We start from the raw sequence: 19,748 nt of genomic DNA on the forward strand, positions 1-19,748 counted from the left end.
CCGACCTCTGGCAAGGCCTGCCCTACCTACCCTGAGCCAAAAAGCCAGGCCAGCTGCCCTGTGACTCGGGCCCCAGGCCCCAGAGAAGGAGCATGGCCATGTCATGAGAAGTCCCCGCGCTGGACTTTCCCTCTCTCCCTGCTCCCACCCCCAAAGCCTTGGCCTCCAACTTAAATGGATGTATTTTGAAGAACTAGGTGGCTTAAGAGATTAGTAATGAGATCCCAAGTCTTTCACTGCTGGGTCAGGAGTTCAGAGGCGGGCCTGGGTGACTAGTGAATGGCATAATTACAGAGACTGGAGCAGGCCTGCGGAGGGCCCATGTGAAATGAGCCCTGCCCGGTCTTTCAAGGGAGGAGCTGTCAGCAGCACAAAAGCCGGCCGCCACATCCGACACTAATCACTCTCCCTTGTTAGAGGATTTACTAGCTGGAGCAGCCCGAGCCCCCTGCCTAGCGCCTCCTCAAAACAGGTCTCTGGGTCTCCTCTCTGGAAGATGGGGAGACATTGCTGACCCCGTGGGGTGGAGTTGTGGGAACTAACATTTCATACGGCGTAAGTTGGTGACCAGCGCCATTATTTTAATGGTTGCTACCACTGCTATGGTGATTATGTCTTCCCCTCTCCTGGCCTCAGTTTCCCCATCTGGAATCGGGTAATAGGACATCTCCCCTTCACAGGGAGTTCATGGAGGAGAAAGCAGCTGGGTGCTCGTCATCATCGCCAACACTGTCACTATCCTCATTACCATCACTGTTTACGTTGTGTGGGCCTCAGTTTCCTCCCCTGTAGAAGAGCAGACAGACTTGGAGGAACACAGGCAGGCGGCAGACCCAGGTCTGGGCACTCCTGACAGGTCTGGCTTTGGCACGCCCTCCCCCCCCGCCCCGCCTCCCGAGAGTGTGAGGATCTGCCCTTGGCACACAGTTGCTGGTCATCGCTGCTGGTTGAAATGATGGCACAGAAAACATGGGTTTGCCCCCTATCGTGGATGCTCTGTGAGGCCTCTTGCATGGGCTTTTCCCTCTGAAGAGGGGTGGGACATCCGATTTCTGTCCCCTAGAAATCCAGACCCTTTGTCTGTGAAATTAAGCAATTGTACGGGCAGTCCCCAAGAATCAGTTCTATGATTCCAAATCCTCTCTCTTCTGAGAAGTTGTTTCTCCTCCTGTATAAATGTTCGTATGTTGTAGAACAGTGATGTCTGTAGCGATTCCTTTGCTCTGTTCCCTTTGAAAGCCTGGGCTTTTTCTGCGTGATTGTTTGATCAGGCCAAGAGTGTGCACCCCAGATCACAGGATTCCAGACCTGTGGGAAGGTACAGGCCTGGAGGATGTTAGACCCCTTAGGAGGGTCAAAGTGTGTTAGAGACAGACCCCAGAGGGAAATGAGGTGCTAATCACCCCAGAGCTGAGCTCCAAGACTGGAGGGCATCGGATGCCAAGTTATCTTATCTATTAGTGTCTCCTGGGTAGAGGCCCTGAGGTCTGCTGCTATTTCCAGGATTCTGGCTGGGAGGAAGGAGGCATTCTCTTCTCCACACACGGGGCCCTATGAGCAGGAAATGCTTCTTGACTTGATTGTCAGTGCCTGCCAAATAATAAATCCTGAAATTGAAAGAAAGGCAATCCACTCCTCCCCCACCCCTCCCTCTATCTCTTTAAGGCAGGCATCAAAGGGGAAAGCTGCTCTGGAGGCCTGGGGAAAGTGGTCATTGTTTCTAATGGTCGGTGTCAGAAAGAAAGCCTGATGTCCGTCCCTGTCTCTGTCTCTCTCTGTCTCCTTCTCTTCTCTTTCTCTTCATTGCGATCAAGTGTGTAAAAAGGACGTTGGAGAAGGGGGTGGAAGGCATGTGTGTTGTGTGTGTGTTGTGTTCTGTATTTTTAAGTCCCCAGTTGCCCTCTAAGTTTTCTAGGTTCAGGGAGGTCAATTTGGAATAAGGGGCATAGGAAAGAGGTCGGGGTCGGGGGAGAAGGACCCAGGTGGGAGAGGACTCCGGTCCTCCGCAGCCTGTTGGAGAGGCTCGGAACCTGGAAGCGAAGCATTTGGGTCCCATGTGTTCATTTGTGCATTGTTTGAGATAAGGCACCTCACGTACTTGTGAGAAAGCCTAATCTACAGCAAAGGACCACTAACGTGATTGTTATTGTTGTTAGTTCACTTTTTTTACTCAGCTAATATTTGCTCAGTGCCTACATTAGGCCTTCCTCTGCTGTGAACACTGAAGATGTAACAAGCAAGATCCCATTCTTTTTCTCAGTGAGTTAATGGCCAAGTTCAAGAATTGCAAATGGGCTCACTTCCTGGGCCAGCCCTGACCAATCATGAGTGGCTCATGGTAGCCTTTTGTTGAGATGAATTCAGAGGTCTACACTCCTAGGAAGAGCATGCACTGTTTAATTAATGATATCTCTGCTGGGCAAGAGATGGGGGTGTGGCAGCACCAAGGCCACATGTCCTTGACGCTCGTGCACAGAGACAGGTGGACATACGAGAGACCCCAAGACGAGCACATTGCACAAAGGGTATGACCAAGGAAGTCCAGCCACGCGATGGGAAGACAATGGACTTTGGAGTCAGACCACTTGGCTTTGACTCCTAAGCCATGGGGGAACTCCCAATGCCTCCCAAACCTCAGAGTCCTTATCTCTAATGTGGGGACAAAAAATATTTACTCCTCAGGGTGATTATGAGGACCAGATGAGATCCTTTGTGGGAAGCACCCTTACTGGTAGGCCATCTTTAAGACTTGGTGCCCTTCCGTTCCCCTACGGAAGCACCGAGGAGGGAGCAGCGTGTTCTGGCTTGACCAAGGTGGCTTTATTTCACCTGGGCCACTCTACATGCCTCTCTCCCAAGGCTTGTTACAGCCAGGGTCTGCTGGCTGCCTTCTAGCAGGCTTTCCCTCCTGCAGTCACCATGCCCAGCAACTCTGCCCCTCTTGCAGCCTTGCAATTCTTGGGAAAATAACTTGGCATTGGACCTGCAAGCCGGAGGTTAAAATGCAGCCTAAGTAGAAATATTGGGAAACACTGCCTGGTGCGTGTGTGTGCGCGCGTGCCTGCACAGCGCGTTTATGTGTATTGTTACTGTCAGCATGAACCCCCACACTCACCCCTCCCTGTTCCCTTTCCTCTTTTTTTCTTTGAGGCCCATACCCAAGTCCCTTTGGGTTGAAAGAGGAAATTGGAGAGGATGGGCTAGAGGTTTGACAAGCACTTCCTCCCTCCTGTGATTGACAAAAGGGCATGTAAATCTGTAAAAGCGAAATTCAATAGAAACCTCATGGCATCTCCCCTGTGTGGGAAAATACCAGAACTCCCGCTTCCCTGTTCTCCCTCCATCTCCCCGCCTTTGTGTACGTTGTGTGTGGGTGGAAGATAAACTGGATTTAAAAAACCCTTTGAAAGCAAGACATCGTTAACTCCTCTAATTGAAAGCAGTCTTCAGCAAAGGAGGGGGTTCGGAGGCGGGTGCTGGGTGTAGTGGCTGGCGGTGCATGGAGTGGACAAGAGTCTTCAAGTCCTGGGGACCCAGAGGCCTCTCCTGCTGGCATCCTGGGCACCCCCAGGCACCACCAGACACTCTGGCCCATCCTGGAGGAGCTTTCAGCTTATCTTGAAGATGGTCTCTCCCCACTGGGCTCTATCCCTATCTATCTATCAGATTCCTTGGCTGGAATTGCATCTCTGAGGACTCGCCCAGCTCAAACATCCAGTGCTCTCAAAGCTCTGGGGTGGATATTCCAGCTCTTTTGCAGCACATATAAGAAGAAAGGAAAAAACAAAACAAAACAAAACAAAACAGAAAATCCACAGCTGGAATGGATGCAGTCAGCATTTGCTACGCCTCCAGGTGTCTCAGACAGAAAAGGTGGCTGTGAAATTAGCCTCCCACCTCAGAGTATCGGAGACCTGGGACCCACGAGTCCACACAGAGGCCTACAGCAGGATCACACTTCATGGCAGAGTCAGCCCTTTCTCCAGCGCAGTCACTGGGAGAGGCTGGAAACCAAATGCTGGCAGACTCTCAGAACTGAAAAGCCCAGGGGAATTCATCTCTCTCCTCTACAGGTGGGAAGGCTGAGGGTCAGGAGTCAGGGATCGAGTCAGTTCTGGGAGGCAGATCCCTGGCCTGGCCCTCCAGGGCTCTTGTGACCACATCACCTTGCCCTCAGCTGACCTATAAGGGCCTGCTTTAGTCTGCTGAAGCTACTTCTGCTCAGGAGCCCAGGAGATGGCAACAAGGGGAAATCCCAAGTCCATCCTCCATAACAGCCCTGGGAGATATGGAGGCAGGCCCTTGAGTTTGTACTTGGATATGAATCCTGGTTCTACTATTTAGTTGTGTGACCTTAGGCAAATGACCTTATCCAATATAAAGTGGGTATCACGATAGTACCTACCTCGCAGCGTTGCTGTGAGGACTGCATGACTGAGTACATACAGAGTCTTTCATTCAGGCCCCAGCTAGACTCAACACGTGCTGCTGCTGCTCTGCTGTCATTCCTCCTGTTCACTGAGCACCTGCTGTGTTCTCTGTGCTGGGCAATCTGCTAGGATTTATTGGAAGATAAACAAAATGCGGTTCTCACCTTGGAAGTCTTCAGAGTTTTAAGGGACAAGACTGGGCTCTAAACAGCCATACTCCAACTTGACAAGTGCTGGAACTGATGTTTATAGAAAGAACTATGTGGACACCTAAGAGAGAGTAGTTAACTCTGCCTGGGGGTGAGCAAAGGCTTTCAGGGGAGGAGGGATATTTGCAACTGGCTTTGAAGTGTTACAATGTTTCACAAAATGGTCAGCCCCGAGCAGTGGGGGGGGGGGTACTGGGGGGTGCAGGGAGGAGTTGGGGCATAGGCATCGGGGTGGCAGGGTCTGTGGCATGTGGAAGAGTGGTCCAGTGAGAAGGGAGCACCGCTGTGTACATACATGGACACCTGAGTGCTGCTCGTGCAGGGAAAACAGCTGGCAGCGAAGGCAGGGACGTGCTTAAACAGCTGTGTCTAGGAAACTGTCCATCCTGCGGTCCATGGGAAGCCATGGAGGGAGTGATAAGTAGCAGCAGGGTCATAGGATTAGTTCTTTACTTTGGGAAGTTGCTTATTATGTGTGGAATGACTGGTGGCCCACAGAGTGGTAATTGGTGCTCTCTTCTCCATCAGAGGAAGCGGAGGTTTTGACCAAGACAAGCAACAACCATGGTACTTGGTGATGGAGTCCACAGAATGTGAAATCATAGGGATCAAGTTTCATGCACGGCTGGATACATGACCTTGAGAGAGTTATTTTAAGCCTCTGTGCCTCATTTCCTCATCATAAAAATGGGATGATGATTTCAACCTCACAGAGTGATTATGAGGATTAAATGATACTGGGATCAATCGTGCCCCTTGGTGGACACGATTACTGTGGGTGCCCTTAAGTAGCTGGGGCACTTAGAGATTATTTAATACAAGCACTGAATTTCACAGCTGGGAAAATTGGTGTGCAGCTAATAAGTGACACAGCCAGAGGTGACCTAGGCCTTCTGTTTCCCATGGGTGGTCACTGAAGCAAGCAGGCATCTCTGAAGATGATGGAGGGCCTAAGGGAGGTGCTCAAGATAAGAGGCCTCCTTCAAGGCCAAGGGGGGAGGTGCTGCTTGCCCCTTGGCTCCCACAGGAGCTGAGATGGAGATAAAAGGCACTGACCTGCTCAGCCTCCATCAAAGGCCTAGGGGTGAGTTTCTTGGAGAAGAGAGAGGCCTGGACACCAGACTCCTTGTCTACTGTTCGTGCCATGAATTCTTGGGGGAAGAGGGAGGACTCTCACTGGAGATGGTTCTATCAAACCAAGGTAGGGTTGACAGGGTGCAGAACAGAGGTGAGGAAGGGGCATCAAATGTTGTATTTTCATAACAATGTTGCCACTTACTTCCTGTGTGATACTGTGCAAAGCACCTACCTCCCTTGACCACTGAAAGTGGAATCGTCCGAGGACAGAACCCGTTTTCAAGTTCCCAGAAAGAGCAGGAGAAAGTGCAGCCAATCTCCCCCTGGCTGTTGGGAGGAATGGTTCAAAGGTAAACTGAGCTGTCTACAAATGAAGCTGAGTTCTGTCCGTGAAGTAATCAAGAAGATGCTAGGTAATCCCTCCTCCAAACCAGACCAGACCTAAGTGAGGGTGCTTGCCCCACCCGACCACACCCACTCTTCGCCTAGCAGTGTTACATCAGTGTCCCTTCCCCCTTCACGAGATCGTGTATTTATTCATGTGTTCATTCAGTTAATGAACATTGGTATCTTCATCATGGAAAATACTTGTTTTATTTCATTTTATTGTAATGACACCTTTAACAAGAGATTTTTATTCTCTTAAGTTTAGAGTCTTGTCGACTATAGGTACAACGTTGTACAGCAGATCTCCAGAACTTAATCTGTTTGTTTAATTGAAACTTGATGCCCATTGATTAGCAACTCCCTTTTCCCCTCCCCCAGCCCCTGGCCACTACCGGTCCACCCTTTGATTCTCTGAACTTGACTGTTTTAGATACCTCATATAAGGGGAGTCGTGTAGTATTTGTCTTTTTGTGACTGCCTTGTTTTACTCAGTGTAACGCCCTCAAGGTGAATTTATATTGCCTTAAATGGCAGGATTTCCTTCTTTCGAAGGCTGGGTAATAATCCCTCGCATGCATATACCACATCTTGTTTATCAGCGTATCTGTTGATGGGCAATTATGTGTTTCCACCTCTTGGTGGCTGTGAATGATGCTGCAATGAACGTGGCAGTAGGGGATGCAGAAGGGTAGGGGATGGGAAACCTCCTCTTTATCTCTTGGAGAACCTGAAGCCTAGGGCCTGCAGATGTTTCTAGAACCCCCTTGATGTGTACCGTGAGACCGTGAGTAATGTAAAGGCAGGGGTCAGATCTTGTTTATACCAGTGTGACAAAGAGGATACAAATGTTCAACCCCCTGCCGTGCCTGGGCCTGGGGGGCTGGGTGGAGCCCTTGGCACCGCCAGCAAAGTGTGTGTGCCCAAGAGCAGAGAATCTAAGGGAAAACAGAATGGCTCTGCATGAGTTTTAAAAGAGGTGCGGATTGGGAGGGAGACAAGGTTGGGAGAGATTGGAAAGGTCACTGGAGCGAGTGGCACTGAGGAAACTGGAGAAAGGGAGACAATGAATGGAGGGAAATTTGGGGTGCCGCTGGGGGCCTTTGAGACCGCATGGGGTGCGTGATGTAACTCTCCTGCTTGTTGCTCCTCAGGCTGGTCAGTGTAATGTGCATTGCTCCATCATGCTTTATGGAGATAGGTTTGCTCTTTTGTAAGGTGCAGAAAGAGGGGTGGGTGAAAACCAAGCATCCCCACGGAATTAGTTACCTCAGGTTCACTCTTGCATCCTTTGTGAACAACCTTATGGCCATGGGCAAGGCTGTTTTTCTCCCAGGGCTTCAGAGCCCCTTGTGCCATGGACCTTCAAGAAGTGGCTCCTGAGTGAACCAATTCATGCAAGGTCTATAAAAGCAGGAAACATGTGAGTGTCTGCTCGCCTGCAGCCTCCTCCCACCTCCCCAGGAACTTAGATGGTTTTAAGATCAACTGGGGCTTTGGTCAAAGGTTCAGCTGGATTTGTTTGTTCCTCTCTGATCTGCTTGACTGTCCCTGGTCAGGATCCCAGCCAGCCTGAAGCAAACACAAAAACTAAATAGGAAAACAGGGGAATAAAGTAACAGCAGCATGTTCTTCTAAAGCCCTGTCTAGTGCTGATAGGGCTGATGAGATAAGGGGAAATTGTATTTAAGCAGTAAGAGGGCTTTTGTTCATGTTGGAGACTCCTCTGACCGCGAACGCTTTAGATGCGGAGATGAGCCCCCCAGCCCACTCCAGCCCTGCAGAGATGTGCCCCACCATGCTCTGCTGGGAGACAGGCAGCTAAGAACACTAGGGGAAAGAATTCCACAAGGATACATGTCGAATTGCTGGCCTGGATTTCAAATGCCACAGATAGTTTATGCAAAGTCTTGCACTGTTGTAAAATGTAACACAATCCACTGGCAGATCTGCCGAAGCTCGGTCCCAGTTGTTTTTTAGAAAAATAAATAAACTTGAAAACATCTTCCAGCCCATAATGTGACTGTGTTTTACCCGTAGTCTCCTGGGTGTTAGTCTTCTAGAAATCTGCATAACTGAAGCCATCACCTAATTCCTGGCCAATGAGATGGTTGACTCTTGGGAACTCTACTCTCCTTAAGAAGTTACCTGTGGCGTTCAGGAAACCAATACTGTATTTCTGGGACCCACTGATGCCCCGGGAAGGTGGAGGGAAACTTTGGAAATGAACATATTTCAATGCTTTTCAATGTTTTTCAAGCAGTGAAGCTCTTTTCTTAAATTAAATTCACAAGGCAGCTCGATATCTAAAACAGACGATGCTCAGATGATGCCCTGGTTGAAACAGTGGAGCAGAAACTAAGCAGATTTTCCCCCATCCTGACCTCCAGGCTGACACCTCCAAGGAACCCTAGAAATTCATAAGTGATACCTTGAAAACCTATGATATGATCCAACATTCAAATGTGAAAGATGAACCCAAGGTCCAGACGGGTGAGATAACTAGTCCATAATTACACATCAAGTTTTGAGAGAGCTTGGACCAGAACCAGGCCCTCTGCCAAAGCCAGTTCACCAGTGCAGAATTCTTGGGTGACAATGTGTAATTCCCCAAAGTTGATAAGAGCAACTTTCTTCCTTTATTTGAGATTTCAAGAATAAATTGATGCAAATGTTAACATTAAAGGAAACTAGATGAAGGGCATGGGGAACTCCCAGAGTTATTTTTGTAACTTTTCTGTAGGGAAAAAAAGCTACTCTAAAACCAAAGGTTACTGCTTTAAGAAACATTGATGCTTGCAGTTGTAGATTACAGTGCAGTCAAGTATTTTATCTTGACTTTGGTTAGTGAATTTGGTGTATAACTTTTCTATTCCATTTTCAATTCTTCTACTCTTATCTATATGAATCCTTAGGTATAGTCTTACTCTGTGTGATTTTTTTTTAAATAAATGACACTGAAATGTGCCTATCCACTTAGGTCTTGGTCTTTGTAATTTACCCAGTGTTATGCTTTTGCAGTCTTTCCATGTCGATGTGTATGAACCCACAATCAGGGTCTCCACTTTGTTTGGCCAGGACCCATACCACACCGATGTTAAATGTTTGTACCATCCCAGCATGTGAATCTCATTCAGTGCTCTCAAGTAATAAGTAATAGTCTTATAGGATCCCATCATGTAAATATGTTGTATTTTATGCATTTCTTCCCTGTAACAGGCAAACGTATAAACTATTTCTAATCTTTTGCTATTGTAGATACTTGAGTATCCTTGAGTACCTTGACCCTCTGTAGGTCAGCCTCTCTTCAGATAAGTGGACTGAGACCTGCAGATGTGGAAGCACAGGCCCAAATCCGCAGGGAGGTGTTGAGAGAGGAGCCACATTAGGACTCAGAGGGAAAGCACTAATGCGGGATGATCTCCTACTAATGGTCTGACCAATCACAAGAGCGACTCAGCTCTTCCTGTCCTTTTCCATCAGAGCCCGTTTCTGTTCTGCAGTTACAGTTATGCATGTATATGTGATTCCTTGATGAAAATCTGCACGTGTTGTCTCTCTAAGCTCCTCACCATCTGTCCTGTCTACCATCTTATCTCACAGTGCTTGGCAAACAGCAGTTACTCAATAAATATTATTGGAACGAATGAATGAACCAGTGAATGAAAGGACATTTGAGTACACACAAACCCCCTAAGTTTGAAGAATCCTACTTGTCTATATATGCTTTGTGCTTCTTTTAACACCACTGAGAGTATCATTGGGAATGAATGTGTGTATGTGTTTGTGTATGTATGTTTACATGTATTTGTAGGAAGTGGTGGAGCTGATTTGCTTTGGGGGAAGCCAATGCTCATACTATGATAATCTTGCTGTGTCATTCATGTGGCCCCAAAACAATTTACAGATTTATCCTAAAGTGGTCTACTTGGTACTCAAGAGTCTGTGAGGTCTAAACCCCGCGCCTGCCTTTTCTGCCACTTTCCCCAAGGTCTAATACCAGGCAGCCTGTCACAACGTAACCCTTCTGGATTTCTGCTTTCCTCTGAGCCTCTGCTTCTGTCCCCTCTGCCTGCAAAGCCGTTCCCTTATCTCTACCCTCTTCTTCCAGACCCAACTCAAGTAACAACTTCTCTAAGATTTCTCCCCAAAAGACACGCTCTGTCAGCTCTACCACCAAAACATGTTATCCGTTCTTTGTTTGACAGCATTGAGGATTTTCTCCTGTACGTGAGAATGCAGGCGCCTGTAACAGACCCTTGTCTCTCCGTCCCCTGTTTCTTCCTGCAGTGCCAAGGACAAAATATGTAGACGGCAAAGATTTATCAAATGGAATTTAATTCAGCCTCTGAGACCCTCCACAACACTTGTTTTTCTTTATCTTTCCCCAGGTGTGTCGAACCAAGGTGATCGATCTCAGTGAGGGCATTTCCCAGCATGCCTGGTATCCTTGCACCTTCAGCTACCCATACTCCCAGCTGACTCAGACCACTTTCTGGCTCCGGGTAAGCCAAAGCTTTGAGAGCCTCAGAATCTCCAGTGGGCCCCAGGAGGCACTGCCTCTCATGACCCTTTCTCAAGACGGCTTGTCCACCCACTGAGGGTGCTCACTGTAAGGACAGGGAACAAAACATTTAATGGTGGGGATGCCTCCTGAAACGCAACCGCTTATTTGCTTGTGAAACACCCCTAGTCCTTTTTGTTTGGGTGGAGTTTGGATACCTGTCTCGGCCTGAAACCTCCTATTCATTGTTCAAGACCTTTTAAAATTGTCCTCTCTTCCCTGAAGTCTTTAGTGATTCCCGTAGAAAAAAATGACTATTCTCTCGCTTCAAGTCCTGGTCATCCAGATGACATATTTGGTCATCTGTTGGATGACACCTGTCACATGGTATTACATAGTTGTCTATGAGCCCATCTTCCCTAGGACTGTGGATTGTACTAAATTTTGATTTGCATGCCACTGACCTACGTTGAACTTCATAGTCTGCAGTAATGCAAGGGCCATGCCTTATTATGTCTTATTTAGCTTTGGCTCCTTGGTGTCTAGGACAGCGGTAGGCATGGAGAAGTGGCAAATGATAACAGTACCCTTGTTTGTGGTTTTAGTATGGGCCAGACCCTTTACTCCCACTGTCTTACCGAGAGTACCAGCCACCCTGTGATACAGCTCTTTACTTAACCCACCACTTAGAGGCGAGGAAACATAGGCCCAGAGTGGCACAGCCACCCTGAACATCCACCAGAGCATCTCAGAAGGAGCAGAGCCCAGATTGGAACAGAGTTTCTGATCTCAGAGCGTGTGCTCTTCACTGTGAGGTATCGCTGCCCCCTGTTCCCATTCATGGACCCATGAGGAGTAATCCAGTCCCGAAACAGAATTCTCCCCTAAACCCCTGCCCTGTGGCTGCTTCCCTACCACGGGACAGAGGGCATCAGTGACGCTCTTATGTCATGTGCATTTCAGGCATACTTTTCTCAGCCAATGGTTGCTACAGCTGTCATTGTCCACCTGGTGACTGATGGGACCTATTATGGGGACCAAAGGCAGGAAACCATCAGCGTCCAACTGCTTGATACCCAAGATCAGAGCCACGATCTAGGTGAGCATGTGCCCTCGGGCCTGGCCTGCTCCTGGCACCTGGTTTCACGTTTGCCCACGTGTGGCTGTGCGGGACAACCGAGAATGAACTCCTCCTTCCCCTTTCCTCTTCCTTGTTATCTATCTGGCATTCTGAGTGCCTTCAAATCAGGTTGTGTCTGTGTAGCTAGAGGGGCCTGAATCTGACAGGTACAGGGATGAGGGGTCCATGTGAAAGTCCTCCCTTCACTCACTCCCTTCCGCCAGACACCTTTAACCTCAGCATCCCATTTTGACCCTCCAAAGGTGCTGGAAGGGAGACCAAGCAAAGGCTATTTCCCACCGTACGTGCATATCAGCACCTGAGACCCGAAGAGAGCCTGAGTCGCACTGCAGCAGCTCCTCACCCTATAGCCAGAGGTGCCTGCGAATACCTCCAGAGTGCCGGCCGTGTGTCTAGCATGAACTCCAGAATTTTCCATGGGAGTAAGAACAAGAAAAGGGCTGATTCAGGAGTAGGAAGACAGGCAAGAAGTCATCTGCCCCAGAACAAGGGCTAGAGCTGTCACTTATGCTACCCCACCTCTACATACCCACGTGAGCCATGGGACAGAGGAAGGAGGCCCAGCTCCAGAGCTGACGGCCGAGGTTTGCATCCAGTCCCGCCACTCACTCACCTGGAGAATGCGAGCAGTGTTCTCCACGTCTTAGTGCCCCATTGAGGGTTCTGCCTTCCCTTTTATGCTCATTGGAGACAATGGTGCCATTTTATAGTCAAGCAATACGTTAAATAAGATATGCCTTGAGACTGTTGAGATCTGTGCTTAGCACAAGACCTGGCACCGGGGAAGTGCTATTACCGCTCCCACATTTCCAGTACAGCCATTCCAGGGGTTTGGAATTCCAGGCCAGCCCCAAAGACCTGGCTTCAAAGCTGTGCCCACACTGTTCCACAGGGAGCTCATTTCAAAGACCCCTAGGAAGCGAGCCGGCAAGGGGTCATTCCAGGGTCAAGCAGAAGCCAAGGGAGCAGAGAGGGCTTTTGTGTTTTGTTTTTATGTTTACTTATTTAGTTAGCTTTAAAGGCACGGGGGAACATACTAATAAGGAAGAGAAAGAAAACCCCTCTGGACTTATCTGGATTCCTGGTAAATTTCCCTAAGTGGGAAGCAAATATTTTCATAGCTGTCCTGGCAGAGCATACCACAGCCAGGCTCCGAGCAGAGGTTTCTCAGCGCCGTGGGGAACGTCTGGTTTCAGGGAAGCTCTTTAGGTCCTGCTCCTTCCTGCCTGAGACTTCCCCATGTCCCTGTCCCTCGCTGCCGGCTGCTCATCTTCTGTCCTCAGCATCCGGACATCCCCAGCAGAAGCTTCGCAGCTCCGAGAGCAGATCGCAGGCAGGGGCTGCTGGAGTGGGAGCCTCACATCCCAGCCTAGCAGGCCTGCCCAGATGTGGTTAGGAGTATCCCATTTTGTAGATAGAGACACTGAGTGTTGGGGTTTGCTGGAGTCACGTAGGAAGGAAGTGGCTAAAGCAAGAATAGAATCGAGTTCCACCAACACCAAAGCCGGCTTCGGTTCACCCACTCATCCCCACCCATCACACCATCCCCTCCCATCGCGCCCTTCCCCCTCCTTCTGGATGTACTATTTCTCCCTGCCCTGCTCCCTCCCACCCTGAAGGCGGGGTGCCTGCTCCCCACTAAAGAACTGAGGGACTATGAGTGAGGCGAGCTTGGGTTCTACTTGGACTTGGCTGATCGGCGTCCCTCTGGAAAGCCACTTCCTGCTCGGGACTCTTGTCTCGGGTCTACAGAATGACTACAGAGGCCCTTACCTAACAATAGGGCTGCCCCCAAGTTCCTAGATTAAAAATGAGAGTAGCCCCTCTCCCCCCTCCCAGAATGGCCTGTTGCTGTGAACTATTTCTGGGAAGGCGGCCTGAAAGCTGGCAACTGAGACCGTCAAGCCCCAGTGCAATGTGGGAGGGAGGAGAGGGCCAGTGAGGCTTGGCTGAGGGGTGGCCCTTTGGGGGAGGAGAGGGGCCCTGGGCGCTAGGTGAAGGGAAAGCTTAGGGGGCAGGGAGGCAAGGGGTTGGAAAGATTTGGAGCCAAGAAAAAAAAGGCAGACAAAGAAACTTTCAATCAAACTCAAAATCCCCACCGGCCACCCAATGGTGCTTTTGTGCAGTGACATGAAAGGGTCTGGGGGCTTCGGGAAGGGCCCATGGGGGAGGGCGTGACTGGCCTTGAGTAATGAGCCTGGCCCCCCGGCCCTCTGTCTCCCCTGACAGGCCTCCATGTCCTGAGCTGCAGGAACAATCCCCTGATTATCCCTGTGGTCCATGACCTCAGCCAGCCCTTCTACCACAGCCAGGCGGTACGTGTGAGCTTCAGTTCACCCCTGGTCGCCATCTCGGGGGTGGCCCTCCGCTCCTTCGACAGCTTTGACCCCGTCACCCTGAGCAGCTGCCAGAGAGGGGAGACCTACAGCTCTGCAGAGCAGAGGTAAGGCACCCTGGGTCTGCTTGCCCTGGGCCACTTTGTGGGCAAGCGGAGATGGAGGAACTCTGGAATGGGGTTGCCATGTTTATGGCTGTAGAAATCTGTGCGTGTCTCCCTTCTCCATCCTCTGGATGCTGTTTGGCCCTGCCATTGGGCCTGAACTCCAGGGGTGAGGAAGGGCAGCAGGGATGGGTGGTGGAAAGAGAACCTTCCTCACCTGGCTTGCAGTCCCAGAGCTGACAGTGGCTTGCAGGGGGACCCTGAAGATAATCAGTTTCTGTCTCTGGGCCTCAACATCCTCATTTGAACAAAGAAGGGATAGGTGGATTAGCTCGCTTTCAGGTCTGAAGTGCTAGAATATTCTGCTTGCTAAGAGGCACAGACAGGAAGCATAACCTTCTGAAATTGGGGGGAGGGGGCCATGGTTTGTGTCATCCCAGTTCACTGCATGTTGCAGTGACAGGTGAAGTCTCTGTGTGTCCTCCAAGGCCAGCTCCGGAGATCCCCGCTGCGATCTGGGAGCCTGTCTTTTAGCTGCACAACTTCAGTTCCTTAGCACTCTTGTCAGGGCACCTGTTAATGAACCTAGTTTAGGGCTAGGAGAGGAAAGTGTTCCCTGGACGGAACAGGAGCTTTGGTGATCCTCTTCCTGGCTCTGAACCTACCCCTTCCTGACTGTGTGTCCATGAGTACGTCGCTTCACTTTTCTAAGTCGCAGTTTTCTATTTGGAGTAAATAGGTGATCCTATCTAAGCCGTGGGGTGGTCTCGAGGGTTTAAGGGTGCCCTGCAGGTGAAGGTGCTCTTGGAAACTGTGAGGCACCATGCAAAGATAATGCATTAAGAGACGACATTTATCTCCATATCATGGTGGTAATTTTCACACGGAATTCTGCACGGAGCTCTCTGAGTGAGAGCTGGAAGAAGCTTCAGAGACTATCTGGTACTTCAAAGTGTCCAAACTTCGGTACCCTCTACAGTTCCAGGGTTCCAAAAGTGGGGAACCGGTCCAGAGTCACACAGCACCTCTCATGTTTGTTTAATGAGACCTAGAGGGAGAAAGGAGGAATTGGGGTCTCAGTGGGCACCCCATGAGTGAGGCCCTCTGAAAGGTGATTCGGCCCTGCCCTGTCTACCTGGAAGGAGGAGAAGAAAGGGTGGGGGTGGGGCATCAGCCTTTCCCACGCCCCTGCTACCACAGAGCACACAAAAGGTGGTTGCAAAACCCACATTGCTTTGCACCCACTGTCTCTAGCTCCTGTTGTGCAAAGGCTGTTGCAATCATCTGGAGGCCAAAGAGCTCCTTAAATATCACTCATTGTTATAGTTCACCCTAAGAGGGCTTTTTCATCCCTGGCTCTCCAGACTATAAAAATAAGTTAATTCTCAGAACCCAGAGAAACAATGTGGATGGAAAATGCAAATCCATCAGCCTTTTCCACAGTGCTTTCTACCCTTACCCAGATACCCGTGCTGTTCACAAGTGGACTGAGGCCGGCACTGACTTCTTTGAATTCCTAATTAACAGTTCCTGGGCCTGAAGTAAACAGTAAGAAGTGTTTAACCTCAGAAACACATCAATCGACTCGTGGAAGCACATCAAACCGGGACAAAGTGTTGTCCTGTCTCTGATGGGTTATATGACTGTGAACCAGTCAGTTCTCTGGTAATAGATTGGATGTTTTCTGTGGTTCTTTCCAATTCTTACAGCCTGTGATTCCCAAGAGCTAGGAGGGGCGAGAAGGAAGGGACGGGATTGACATGTATTATTTTATTGTCTTATTGCATTATCACATCTGTCCTGGAAGGTATGGGCGGAAGGAGTGAGTCAAGTCCATCCAGGCAGTCAGAGGTGAAACCCCATTTTGTCGGCCCTGAAAGCCACGCTCTGCATACCAGAGCCAGGAACATCTCTCTGGGAGAGAAAAGGGCTTTTCACAGCTGCTCACCTGTGAGCGTTTAGTCAGGAAAACAGTCAAGTGCTAAAGGCACAACCCTGAGGGCCTCTGTGGGCTTGGCCCTTGGCTCGGACTGGCTGGGACAGGCTGAGGCCCCAGGGCTGAGGCTGGGTGGACAGAGGACCCGCCGCCCCACGGAATGCCAGGGGCGGGGGTGGACAGCAGCTGCTCCTGGGGAGCTGAAGAGGTATTGACCCAAATAGCAGGACTGTGCAAATGTGCAAATGCATGAAAACAAACGAGGAGGAGAGAAAAGAAAATAAACAACAACTGTAAAAAGCCATGGGATGTTTTCCTTCATTCTCAGACCATGGAGGCAAATAGCATCACTTTTTAGAGATTTCAGTGTGTGGTAGAAGCATCCCACTTTGCCCCCAGCTGCTTTCCAGGTAGTCAAAGGCCCTGTTTCTCCCCTCCCCAACCCCTCCCCCCAACACCCCAGTCTGTCCTCTCTCCCCATCTGTTCTTTCTTGCTTTCTCCTCTTGTTCTTCCTCCTCTCCGTCTCCCTCCCCTGTCTTCTCTTTCACCCTCTTTTCCCTCCTCCTTTCCTTTCTCTTCCCCTGAGCAGTGTGGTACCCAGTGGGCCAATGTGGGACAAGCATCGCCACCACAGATCAATGCAGGTGGTGTGTTCTGACCTAGATTGAAGGGTCTCCAGCCCCCATGCAGTCCTGGGAGCAAATTCAGAGGTCCAAGAAAACAGGATCGGGTTTCAAACGAGAGGTCTAGTTGTGGAATTCTGGCCAAACCCCAGCTCCACACAGAGTTAGGGGAAGGGGGAAAGATGGGGGTGGATGTGCATAGTAATGGTGGCAAAGGGATTAAGAGGCCTTTTCAATGAGAAGTGCAGCAGCCATGAATGGAGGTTCTAGTGTGTCTGTTTCATACACACGCAGACCACCACCACCACCACCTCTATCTATCCTTATGGTTCTAAACCGAGATTGAGCATTTTATAATAAAATTCAGTAGGCTTTGTGCTTAGACAAATAAGTTTCTCATCTCCCTTCTCTCCCCTTCCCATCCCTCCCCTCCCCTCCCCTCCCCTTTCCTTCCCTTGCCTTCCCTTGCCTTCCCCTGCCCCTTCTACTTTTTGCATTCATTCTTCTTCTGCCTCAAACCCTTCCTGCCTTCTCTGTGCCAGCCCATCTGGGAAGAGGCAGTTTTGAGAGGGAACTAACTTCTAGAAGGCCAACTTGAAGAGAAAAGAAATTCTTCCTGTGGCCAGATTAACTCCTTCCAGCTAGGGTGGACTTCGAAGTTGGAGCAGGGCGGTGGGTGGAGCTCACCCACAGGCTGGAGCCAGGAGCTCCTGGAGTCTGGGCCCGGAGCGGAGCCCCTGTGTGGAGCAGCCTTCTAGGTGAATGCATATAAGAATTCATATATAAATTTGGAGCCCAGAATGAAGCAGCTCATGGCCAGGGACCACAGGCCTCAAATCGCTGTCTACACGCTCACCCAACTTTCCAACCTACCGAGGGATCAGCACCTTAGCCTGTCTGCCAGGGGTCGCTGGCCTGGGGGATTATCCCTGCAAATGGAAGCATGGTGCCGAACATATGTGTATCTTCAGCTGTGCTGGGTCATACCTAACTCTTCCCCCAAATGCTGTCCAACTCCTGCCCCCATCAGCGGTCCTGCTCTTCCCTATCCTTGTCAGTCCTTGGGATTACCAAGTCTACTTTTTCCCATTCCAAAGGGCTCTGAAATGACATACCTCTGTTGTTTTGTCACATAAAACTGTGATCCCTGAAAGCTGGGGGACTCCAAGAGATTCTCTAGTACTGCCGTCCCGTTTTGGGATAGGAAACCTAAGGTCCAGACAAGAGAATTGAGTTCCCTAAAGTCACATGGCCTGTTAGGGACAGAACCAGCATTTGAGTCCAGTTTTCCGGACTTCTAGGGCAAAGATCTCTCCTGTTCATCAGAGGTTTCGGTGCCACTGTCCCATAGCCAGCCTAGGCCACAGGCCCTTTGTTCCAGCCAGCAGCCTGGGACTGCAGTAAACTGCTGCTTTGGCCGGGCACGCACCCGCCGACGGGCACTCCCAGCTCAGCTTGCCCTTCACGTTGTCTGCAGAATCCCTCCTCTGACCCACCCCATCTCTGGCTTCCAGAATCCCAGGGCAGAAGAGCCTTTTAGGATCACCCTGTTGGTCATCCCATTTCCGGGCAAAAAAAGGAGCCTGTCTGTGGTAACTCCTTATGGGTGTCATTTGCCAGGTGAGCCCGTGGCACTGCTGCCAAGAACGTTTCCCCTTCACTCCTTCCAGTGTCGAGCATGCTGGGGGTTTGCTTTTTTTGTTTGTTTTTGTTTTTGTTTCTCTGTCCCCATCTGATCAACCCAGAATGATTTATAAACAACCTGCCTGTCATTATCTCCACTTCCCCATGGCATAATTGCTGCTAAGTGGCAGGGCACAGGAGTTAAGCCATGAGTCAAGGGCACGGAGCCAGGAGAGAAGCCCTTGCCCGCCCCTTCGAGGCTGGCCTTCTCTGTCCTGGCTTCAGCAGGACCCGGGCCTCCTCAGTTATGCGTGATGGGGGCCGCGTCAAGCGGCGGTGGGGGTAGCAGTTGGGGGCTTGGCTGTCGGATCACCTGAGGTTTGACCTCTATATGGGACGTGAGTCTGGAAGTAAATAAGTACAAATGTACGTAAGGCAAGAGAATTTGTTAGGATCTGCCCATCTCTGCATCTGGGGAAGGGGGGAAGGAATTCTCTACCTTTGCCCAGATGTGAGAACTTCATCAATACGTTTCCTGTGTCCCTTCCCTCATCCCTCTGACCAGCCACATCCCTTCCTTCTGAGAAGTAGCTTTATTTTTCCTTTCAAAATTACTTTTATTGACTGTCCATCACTGGTATTAAATTCTGCTCCCCCCCTTTTTTTTTGAAGCCAGAGACTTTGCTTTTGTTTTGTTTTCCTTGTTTTAATTTTTGTTTTTGTGTCTCAGAAATGACAGGGCTGTGTCAGGGAGCTATTTGGGAGGGGAAGTTGGGGTAATGTTTATCATTTTTAGACAGTGTGTTCACATAACCCTTCCAACTAACAGGAAAGCAAAGTCAGGAACAGGGACAGACAGGCAGATCCACATGAATTCTATATACACACAGTACCTTTAGACAAGCAATTTAAACTCACTTATTTCCAGTCTCTTCTTGACGATGGGAATAATAATCCTCCCTCCAGGAGTTACCGGGAGAATACAAACAAGATGATGTGGATGAAACACAGAGGCCAGTGCCCAGCACTGTTACCTCTCTCCCCCTTTTCTCCCTGTTTTTGAGCCTGCAAACCAGGTGCATATAGTTGTGCTGAAAAGCAGGGATGCCTCACCGCCCCCCTACCAAAGCAGGGATGCCTCACTTCCCCCTACTAGTGGAAGCCACTAGTCCTAAGAAATGTCCCATGAAAAATGGTTATCAGCGTTTTGAAAATGAGGCACACCTTGGCCTCTTCTGGGAACCCACAATGTGCTCTGGGACGTGCAAGGTTCTGGGGCGTCCTGCAATAAAGAACGCTGACCCGTGTCATTGAGGTGATGCCGCTGTACTCTGTGGCCATGGAACCTTTGTGGTCAGGGGACTCAGGGAGTATTTTCCA

At 49.9% G+C, this 19,748-nt stretch overlaps 1 protein-coding gene across 1 annotated transcript in view; it reads left to right on the forward strand.

Annotated features, from left to right (window-relative positions):
• PAPPA (pappalysin 1) overlaps window positions 1-19,748 on the forward strand; it is a 224,305-nt gene that overhangs the window by 144,125 nt on the left and 60,432 nt on the right. The window contains exons 11-13 of the mRNA XM_045840799.1: window positions 10,492-10,605; window positions 11,568-11,703; window positions 13,975-14,188. Of these exons, the coding sequence (XP_045696755.1) occupies window positions 10,492-10,605; window positions 11,568-11,703; window positions 13,975-14,188 (464 nt within the window). The remainder of the gene's footprint in view (window positions 1-10,491; window positions 10,606-11,567; window positions 11,704-13,974; window positions 14,189-19,748) is intronic.

Source organism: Phyllostomus hastatus, unplaced genomic scaffold, assembly GCF_019186645.2.
Source record: "Phyllostomus hastatus isolate PE091 unplaced genomic scaffold, TTU_PhHast_1.1 phas_contig_34, whole genome shotgun sequence".
Lineage (NCBI taxonomy): Eukaryota > Metazoa > Chordata > Mammalia > Chiroptera > Phyllostomidae > Phyllostomus > Phyllostomus hastatus.